This window comes from Bos indicus x Bos taurus, chromosome X (genome assembly GCF_003369695.1).
Source record: "Bos indicus x Bos taurus breed Angus x Brahman F1 hybrid chromosome X, Bos_hybrid_MaternalHap_v2.0, whole genome shotgun sequence".
NCBI classification, from domain to species: Eukaryota; Metazoa; Chordata; class Mammalia; order Artiodactyla; family Bovidae; genus Bos; species Bos indicus x Bos taurus.
In genome coordinates, this window is record NC_040105.1 from 95,305,764 (window position 1) to 95,316,438 (window position 10,675).

The window sequence follows — 10,675 nt, forward strand, 5'->3', positions numbered from 1 at the left end:
TGAGGGAGCATGGGGAAGAGGATACCCCCAAGAAGTGGATATGGACCCCCAGAGTCAGGGGATGGAAGCTGATGGGAGGGTCAGTAGCAGGGACCATGCTTGCATTAATGACGAATCTTTCCTATCTCACTTAAAAAAAAAAAAAAAAAAAAAAAACACATTAGAAATTGATTTTGAATTTGACGAAAAGTGTATACCACCATCGAGGACACCTGTGGGTTTTGTCATCTGGTGCCCATTTTCCTTCTTTTGGTTCTGGTATCCTCCTGTCACCCTGGGAAATCACCTCTTTCATTTTCTCTCACCCAATATGATTATGATAGAGTTGATTTCACCTCCAATTCCAAGAGTGGGCATGTAGCTCAGGCCTGGCCAATTGGAGCACTGCTTTCCTCCAGCTGTGTTGATATCATCCAACCAATGACACTGTGGGAGCTGTAGGGGAGACAGGCAGGCAAGGGACAGAGGGGGAGCTGGAGCAAGAAGGCAGATCTCAGGGAACCAAATGCTGGATCCAGCCTTTCCTGAAGACAGAAACTACCTCTGTACCTTGTAGGTAGACCCATAAAGTCTCCCTTTGGCCTAAACCAAGGTGGTTATTTTGTTTTGTTTTGTTTTTTCTAGTCTACAACTTTTATTTGTACATCCAAGTCCAATTCCTTACCTCATTCTTTGAATGAGCCCCGGCTGACTACTGTTGACAGCACTTGTCAGTCACTGGAAGCAGGTGCTCCTATTGCTGGATCAGCTGGGAGCTCAGTACTTGTAATTCAGCCCCAAGTACTGTGCACTGTTCGCTGAAACCAACGTTGTCTACGCTGTCTTCATATCCTGCAGTATTCTCATCCCTAACTGTTCACCCTCTATAAGGTTTTGGCAACTAGTTTATGTTCTCCTGAGTTTACTGACAGAGAATCCTATTTCTGCAGACAATCTCCGAAGACTCTCCCACTTCCAATGAAAATAGATTCTGCCTCTGGATTGTTATATTGAGTCAGAGAAAGAAAAATACAGGTAGAGAAACCAAGGCTTAAGTTTAGGCAAGAATGTCATCAGTGAAGATGGAGAGCCGTGGTAAGAAGGGACGCTTATGCTGAAAAAAGTTAATGTGTTACTCCACCCTCATTTCACTGTAATGCTCTATCACTCCCTATTTGGAGAAAAATAATGTGAACAGCTTAAAGCGTCTGCCTGCATTGCGGGAGACCTGGGTTCAATCCCTGGGTGTTTAATAAAATATTTAATAAAAATAACCAAGGTGGTTATTTTGTATTGATTTGTTCCTTTTTTCACTTGCAATAGCAAAGTCTTCACTGTTATTGAATTGAGGTACCACAGTTTTATTGATTACTTAATTTTCTTGCTTAGACATTGGCTCTTAGGTAAGAAATAGCCAAGCTGTATTGTAGAAAAGGAGACAAATGAGAGTATTTGTGGGTAAATTGCCAAAGAGGGAGGGGAGGATTTACAATGGGCAGATGAAGGAAAGGGCAAAAGCTGGAGAAGGGGCACTGGGGACAGCCCTTAATAGACAATGCTCCCCAAACTGGCCCAAAATGGTGAAGTCAGTCCACTAGGGGGATGGGACTCCCATCTGATTCTTCCTTCCTCAGCCAGCAAACTTGGAATCATTCAGCTACTTTGACCCCATACATGGACTGCTGAAGCTGCTAGGTTCCTTTAAAACATGTCAGGTCCTGCAGTTATTCAGTTCCAACCCTCCAACAGACTCCCTCTCAGTCAGAGTTGAAGCCACAGCCTTCCAGTGGACTGAAAAGTCCTACATGGTCCAGCCTGCATCTTCTCTGGCTTCATATCTTCTGTTTCCAGTACCCCTTTGCCTAGTTGAATCCAGACACATAGGGCTCCTTGCCCTTTATGAAACATTAGGGTGCATTTAAGAAAATTTGTCACACACCACCATGGGGGAAATTGAAGAAGACCTAAAAATGCAGAGATGTACCACATGCATGTTTTTCAATCATATTTGATTAGAAGAAGTGATATTGTTCAAGGCTCAATTTCCCCCAAACTCATCTATCAGTTCAGTTCAGTTTAGTTCAGTTCAGTCACTCAGTCGTGTCCGACTCTTTGCGACCCCATGAACTGCAGCACGCCAGGCCTCCCTGTCCATCACCAACTCCCAGAATTCACCCAAACTCATGTCCATCAAGTCAGTGATGCCATCCAGCCATCTCATCCTCTGTCGTCCCTTTCTCCTCCTGCCCTCAATCCCTCCCAGCATCAGGGTCTTTTCCAATGAGTCAGCTCTTCACATGAGGTGGCCAAAGTACTGGAGTTTCAGCTTTAGCATCATTCCTTCCAAAGAAATCCCAGGGCTGATCTCCTTCAGAATGGACTGGTTGGATCTCCTTGCAGTCCAAGGGACTCTCAAGAGTCTTCTCCAACACCACGGTTCAAAAGCATCAATTCTTCAGCACTCAGCTTTCTTCACAGTCCAACTTTCACATCCATACATGACCACTGGAAAAACCATAGCCTTGACTAGATGGACCTTTGTTGGCAAAGTAATGTCTCTGCTTTTCAATATGCTATCCAGGTAGGTCATAACTTTCCTTCCAAGGAGTAAGTGTCTTTTAATTTCATGACTGCAATCACCATCTGCAGTGATTTTGGAACCCCCCAAAATAAAGTCTGACACTGTTTCCACTCTTTCTGCATCTATTTCCCATGAAGTGATGGGACCGGATGCCATGATCTTAGTTTACTGAATGTTAAGCTTTAAGCCAACTTTTTCACTCTCCTCTTTCACTTTCATCAAGAGGCTTTTTAGTTCCTCTTCACTTTCTGCCATAAGGGTGGTGTTGTCTGCATATCTCAGGTTATTGATATTTCTCCCGGCAATCTTGATTCCAGCTTGTGCTTCTTCCAGCCCAGCATTTCTCATGATGTACTCTGCATAGAAGTTAAATAAGTAGGGTGACAATATACAGCCTTGACGTACTCCTTTTCCTATTTGGAACCAATCTGTTGTTCCATGTCCAGTTCTAACTGTTGCTTCCTGACCTGCATATAGGTTTCTCAAGAGGCAGGTCAGGTGGTCTGGTATTCCCATCTCTTTCAGAATTTTCCACAGTTTATTGTGATCCACACAGTCAAAACTCATCTATAGAGTCCATAAAAATGACAGCAAAGATTTTTGTAAAAATTGATGAGCTGATTTCTTAAACAAATAATTTCTTTATTTTGCCCAATCAGGTCTTATTTGGGGAATGTGGAAACTTTATTGTGTCATGTGGGATCTTTCGTTGCAGTGCACAGAGACTCCAGTTGTGATGCCCAGGCTCAGTACTTGCTCCACTGCATGTAGGATCTTAGTTCCCTGACCAGCAATCGAAGTGATGTCCCCCACATTGTGAAGCAGGTTGTTTTTTAACAGATTCATTTGTTTGTTTTTTTTATGTAATTTTGGTTTGGCTGGGTCTTCGATGCTGCACACATGGGTTTTTCTGGTTGTGGTGAGTGGGGGCTATGCTTTAGTTGCAGCAGATAAGCTTCTCATTGCAGTGACTTCTCTTGTTGTGGAGCACAGGCTCTAGGCACTTCAGCTTCAGTAGTTGCAGCTGGAGGGCTCTAGAGCACAGGCTCAGCCATTGCGGTGCTTGGGCTTAGTGGCCTTGCACCTTATGGGATCTTCCCAGAGCAGGGACTGAATCCATGTTCCCTGCATTGGCAGGTAGAGTCTCAATCACTGGACAACCAGAGAAGTCCGTGATGAGCTGATACTGAATTTTATGTGAGAGGAGAAACCTGATGATAGCCTGAAGAATTGTGACTATACACAGATAGACTAAAAATAAAATAGAACAAAATATCAGATACCAGTGATACCATAGTAAGAGAAGAAAAGGGCAATTTTAAAGTGCTGAAGGAAAAGAACTGTCAACATCCAATGTATCTGGCTAGGCTGTCCTTTAGGAATGAAAGGGGATATAGACATTCTCAAAAGAAGGAAAACTAAAAGAATTTGCCTATAGCAGATGCTCCATAAAAGAATGGCTAAAGGAGGTTCTTAAAAAAAAAGGAATTGGCAAAAAAAAAAAAAATACACTTGGAACATTAGTAAGGAAAAAAGAAAAACAGAAAGAACACAAATATAGGTAAATTGCCCTTTTCTTCTGTACCTTATGGTTCTTTATGAGAAATTCTCTGTCACTCACATTACTTTTATGGTGTCATTTTTCACTCTCTGCTTTCAAGAGTTTATGTATGTATTTAATTTTCTGAAGTTTGATCATGGTGTGTTTTCACGGATTTCTTATGGATTATCCTTTTGGGGTCTGATCAATAGTCCGTACCTGTAGGCTTGTGTGTTTTGCCAAATAATGAAGTTTGTCAGCCATATTTCCTCTGAATACTTTTTATTGCTTGCACATTTTCTCTTCCCTCCCAAAACATCAATGACATATTATATCTCTTACTATGGTATCACTGGTATCTGATATTTTGTTCTATTTTATTTTCAGTCTATCTTTTTTGTGTTGTTCAAATTGGGTACTTTTTGTGTACTATCTTCATGTTCACTGATTTTTGTTCTCTCTCTGCTCCATTCCACTGTTGCATTTATCCGTTTTTATCTCAGTTATTTGTATGTATCAATTCTAAAATTTCTCCTTGGTTTTTATGTATATCTTCTATTTATTTGTTGAGACTTTCTATTTTTTTTCACAGTTTTTAAACATGTTGTTATTTACTCATTGAGATATTTCTATGATTATTTTAAATAATTCTGTAAATAAATTACTTTAAATAATTCTAATATCTGTTTCATCTTGATGTTGGCATCTGTTGATTGTCTTTTCTCAGTCAAGGGAAGATTTTCCCAGTTTTTGAATAGAAGAGAGACTTTTGTATCTGAGATATTTTGCATATTATGTTATTGACTCTGGGTCTTAATTAATCAGTTTTAGTAAGTCTCTTGTGACACCATGCCCGTTAGGGATGAAACTCATAACATTGTATAATAGCAGGTGGAGATGAAAGTCCAGATTCACCACTCAGCCTTCTCTGACTCAAGAGTTGGAAGGTGAGTGGGAGGGGAAGGGTGCCTCATTAGTGCTTGGTAGAAGTGGAATTTCAGACTCCCCACCAGGCCTCCCCCTACACTACCCTGGCTTGGAGAAGGAGCACACCTCCTTGCTGTTCCCCAAGTGGCCTCCACTGACACCATGTTGGGGGAGGGGGTGTTTATTACTGCCAGGTAGGGGTAAAAGTCCAGGTTCCCCACTCAACCTCTACTAACATGGGGGATGGGGCAGGCGTGGGGGTGAAAGAAGTGCTCCGTGTTACTACTGCTTGGTGGAAGAAGGATTTCTCTGCCCACCAGGCCTCTACCGACACCACCCAGGTAGGAGTGGGAAGGCACTTCCTACCTGCCCTCCTTGTGGCCTCCCCGACACTGTAGAGGGGAGGAGACCTCCTCATCAATGGATGGCCATGAAAGTCACACTGTCCCATTTGGCTTCTGGTGACACCAGCCCAGAGAGGGGAAGAGTGCCTTCTCTTCTATCAGAGAGGAGGTGAAGGAGAGCCTCATTATGATTGGGTGTGGGTAGAAGTTAGGTGGGCTTTCCTGGAGGTTCAGTGGTAAAGAATCCACCTGCCAAGCAGGAAACTTGGGTTTGATCCCTGGGTCAAAAAGATCCCCTGGAGAAGGAAATGGCAACTCATGCCAGTATTCTTGCCTGGGAAATCCCATGGACAGAGGAGCCTGGCAGGGCTACAGCCCATGGGGTCAGAAACAGTCAGACACAACTTAACAACTAAATAACAACAGAAGTCAGGCTGCCTGCATGGTCTCCACTGACTCTATGTGTGTGGAAGGGTGGAACTAATTTCTACCATGTGGGGATAAAAGCCCTTTTCCCCCAAGTAGTCTGCTCTGATACTGCTCAGAGGGTGGGGTGGGGTGCCTGTTTACAATCAAGTGAGCATGGAATTCTCCAAGCCAGAATACTAGAGTGGGTAGCAGTTCCCTTCTCCAGGGGGTCTTCCCAACCCAGGAATCAAACCGGGGTCTCCTTCATTACAGGCAGATTCTTTACCAGCTGAGCTATCAGGGAAGCCCAGTTTAGAAATGGTATCTTAGTGTAGTTGTAATTGCATCTCTCTTACTTGTATCAAGTTTGAGATTCTTTTCATGTGTTTATGGACATAGTACATATTTTTGGTAAGTTGTTTATATTTGCTACATGTCTTTGATAAGGTTGCTGTGTTTGATGCCTCTATATTGATAAACTTATTTATAAAAGGAATATCAACAGTTTATTGGAGATACTAGTTGTAAATATTCTTACCCAGTGTCCTCTTAATTGGCTGTCATGTGCTTTGACATGCAAAGTTGTTGTTATTTTTATTTAGTTAAGTCTGTCAATCTCTTTTTCCTTGATGTGCTTGGATTTTGAATCCTAGTTAGGAAAGTTACCTCCAACTTCCAGATTATAGAGGGGTTTACTCATAGTTTCTTCTAATACTTGTATGGATTCTTTTTTTTTTTTTTTTACATTTAAATCTAAACCCCTTGTTATTTCTCCTGATGTAAAATGGAGAGATGGATCTGTTTTTACCTTTTAAACCATGTGCTTATTAAAATACTAGTTCTTAAATCACCCACCATACCTCTACTCTAAGAATGCTGCCTCAATCATATTCAATATCTCTGAATATAACTGGACCTGTATTAGTATTTTCTACTGTTTTATTAGTCTTTCTGTTGATTCATGGGAGCAATATCACATTCTTCTATTGTACATTATTATATGTTTTAGTATCTGGTAGGACTAGCTGCTACCCTTTCCCATCATGCTTCTTTTTCAAGATTTGTTAGACTATTCTTGCTGTTTCTGCCAAATTTGAGAATCAACTAATTATCAAATAAATTTTATAATAATCTATTAGTCAATCCTAAAGGAAATCAGTCCTGAATATTCATTGGAAGGACTGATGCTGAAGCTGAAACTCCAATATTTTTGGCCACCTGATGTGAAGAACTGACTCATTGGAAAAGAACCTGATGCTGGGAAAAATTGAAGGTGGGAGAAGGGGACAACAAAGGATGAGACGGTTAGATGGCATCACCAACTTGATGGACATGAGTCTGAGCAAGCTCCGAGAGTTGGTGATGAACAGGGAAGCCTGGAGTGCTGCATTCCATGGGGTCACAAAGAGTCAGACATGACTAAGCAACTGAACTGACTAATGTTATATTGCTAATATCACTGTCTAAATTCATATAAAACATTAATGATATTTAATTAGATGCACATTAAATTAATTAACTTGGAAAAATTGGCATCTTTTTGCTATTGACTTTCCTTACTCAAGAATATCATATCTTTTCTGTATGTTCAAATCTACTTTTGTGTTCTACTCAGGTTTTGAACATTGCTTCTTAAGATCCAGTCATTTTCTTTTCTTTTATTATGTCTTCTAATTTTTAAAGCATTTGTATATAAGATCATATTGATTTTGGATGTTAATAGACTACTTACTAGTTTTCTAAATTCTCTTTTAGTTTGTGGTAACTTTGTTCACTTTTTCTTTGGATTTTCTAATGTGTAATCACATCAGCAGCAAACATAGAATTAACTACCTCCTTTTGCTTTTAATTTTTTGCTTTTTCACTTCAATTGTAAAATATCTCCTAAAAAATGTCAAACATTAGAAGAGATAAGTTGACATTTTATCTTGTACTTGCCTTTAGCAGGAACTGAAGGGTCCTCACTTTCTCCACTCATAGATGTTGTCAAATGTCTCTGTAAAGAGATTATACCAATTCGTCCTCTTCCAACTGTGTATGAAGAATTAATGCCCTCCCCAATAGGTTTTTTTTTTTTTTTAGTTTATTTCTTTCTTTATTTTTGGCTGTGCTGGGTCTTCGTTGCTGTGCAGGCTTTTCTCTAGTTGCCACGAGTGGGGGCTACTCTTTAGCTGCAGTGCACAGGCCTCTCCTTGAGGTGGCCTCTCTTGTTGCAGAACACTGGCTTTAGGGAGCACAGATTTAGTAGTTGTGGCTCCATTACTGACATGGCATCACTGAAGCCTTGCTAAAAAAGATGATTTAATTAAGACCCAGAGTCGATAACATAATATGCAAAATATCTCAGATGCAAAAACTCTTTTCTGTCCAAAAACTGGGAAAATCTTCCCTTGACTGAGAAAAGACAATCAACAGATACCAACATCAAGATGAAATATATTAAAATTATCTGATATGGATTTTAAAGTAATTGTAGAAATATCTCAATGAGTAAATAACAGCATGCTGAAAAACAGCAAAAAAATAGGAAGCCTCAACAAAGAAATAGAAGATACAGGACAAAGGAGAGTTTTTAGAATTGATACATACAATAACAAAGTATTAATATTCCTTTTATAAATAAGTTTATAGGAGTTTGTGTGGCCGCCGCCACGGGAATGTGAGCCCGATAATTTTTCAACCGAGAAAGGCGAGGCTTTCGAGTTTGGCCGGGTGAGAATGAGCGAGTGGAGGGCTCCAGCAGCTCCCTTCTGACGTGACACGCGACATGGAGGATGAGCAGACCCTCCAGCCTGGCGACAAGGCCGTGGCTCCCGCGCGGTGGGCGTCTCCCGGGTCGGAGTGCGGGGACGAAGCCCAGCGTCCGAATCCTGAGAAAAAGCAATGGTGTAGACTTGATGGCCAAGAAACAAAAGCATCTACGTTGATTACCTCCAGTGCAAATGATTTCAGTGACCCAGTTTACAAAGAAATTGCTATTATGAATGGTTGCATTAACAGAATGAGTAAGGAAGAGCTCAGAGCCAAACTTTCGGAATTCAAGCTTGAAACCACAGGTGTAAAGGATGTACTAAAGAAGAGACTGAAAAACTATTACAAGAAGCTGAAGCTGATGTTGAAAGAGAGCAATTGTGCTGACAGTTACTACGATTACATTTGTATTATTGACTTTGAAGCCACTTGTGAAGAGGGAAACCCACCTGAGTTCATACATGAAATAATTGAATTTTCTGTTGTTTTACTGAATACTCATACCTTAGAAATAGAAGATACGTTTCAGCAGTATGTGAGACCAGAGATTAACACCCAACTTTCTGACTTCTGCATCAATCTAACTGGAATTACTCAGGATCAAGTAGACAAAGCTGATACCTTCCCTCAGGTACTGAAAAAAGTCATTGACTGGATGAAATTGAAGGAATTAGGGACAAAGTATAAATATTCCATATTAACAGATGGTTCATGGGATATGAGTAAGTTCTTGAACATTCAGTGCCAGTTAAGCAGGCTCAAATATCCACCTTTTGCCAAAAAGTGGATCAGTATTCGAAAGTCATATGGAAACTTTTACAAGGTTCCTCGAAGCCAAATTAAGCTGACAATAATGCTTGAAAAACTCGGAATGGATTACGACGGGTGGCCTCACAGTGGTCTTGATGACTCTAAGAACGTAGCACGAATAGCAGTTCGAATGCTGCAAGATGGATGTGAACTCCGGGTTAACGAGAAGATGCATGCTGCTGCTGCTGCTGCTAAGTCGCTTCAGTCGTGTCCGACTCTGTGCGACCCCATAGACGGAAGCCCACCAGGCTTCCCCGTCCCTGGGATTCTCCAGGCAAGAACACTGGAGTGGATTGGGGCAGCTAATGAGTGTGTCCTCTTCACTACCAATAGAGGGCACTCCAGCGCCACAAATGCCACATTCCAGAAAATAACAGCATTTTTGCCCTTTTGCCTGTGGATCATTCACTGTAACTGGAGCTGCTACAAAGAGGTAGCAGATGAATACCTATTGAATTAGTCCTTATTGTGCAATTAAATTAGTGCAAAATTTAAGCACCTTAAACATTTAAAATATTATTACAGTAATAGGTATACACATACATATGTGAACAGATTCCGTGGGAGGGCATACTGAATTCCTTGTCACCAGCACTTTTGATATGAGCAGTATTTGTTACACACTAACAAATAAGAGTTCCTTCTTAGAATTGAATTTCATAATTTAAGGTATCCAACATGTGTTCCTTTGGGTTTAAAATGCAAAGGTTTATTGGCTTTCCCCTTGAATGTCATATCTTACTGATGTTAAAATATGTGATGTATTTCTACATTAACATCATTAGATCAGATCATTTATTCAAATGCCGAAAATATCAGAAAGGTGGGCCTTTATCTACTAGCCTTTGGGTTTTAAGAATATCACAGTCCTTTTGATTTTTGAAGCTTATTTGTGAACATGAGCTGTGAGTGGTAAATTTCATAAAGAACTTAGTAAACAACAAAAAAAATAAGTTTATAAATATAGAGTCATCAAATACAGCAACCTTATCAAAGATACGTAATAAATATAAACAACTTACAAAAAATATGCACCGTGTCCATAAACACACGAAAAGAATCTCAAACTTGATTCAAGTAAGAGGTATGTAATTACAGCCACACTAAGATACTGTTTCTAAACTGTTACGCTGGCAAATTCAGAAGTTTGTCAACACATTTGGTGAGGATGTGAGAACCATCTCCTTTCCCATACTGCTCATGGAGATTTTTAGAGCTGCAATTCTGGATGTGATCAGCAAAGGGGCACATGTCTCCATTTTGCTTGGGAGGGGAAGTGATAGACTTTGAGACATGTAAACACAAACACACCCAGGTAAACACAAATACACACAC

The 10,675-nt window shown here is 40.5% G+C and overlaps 1 protein-coding gene across 1 annotated transcript; it reads left to right on the forward strand.

Moving 5' to 3' along the window:
• The first annotated feature begins 8,416 nt into the window (after positions 1-8,416).
• On the forward strand, positions 8,417-9,767 carry LOC113887007 (3'-5' exoribonuclease 1-like). The gene is made up of 2 exons (XM_027533782.1): positions 8,417-9,524; positions 9,643-9,767. The coding sequence occupies exons 1-2, from the start codon at positions 8,547-8,549 to the stop codon at positions 9,712-9,714; spliced, it is 1,050 nt and encodes a 349-aa protein (XP_027389583.1). The 5' UTR covers positions 8,417-8,546; the 3' UTR covers positions 9,715-9,767.
• Positions 9,768-10,675: the final 908 nt, after the last annotated feature.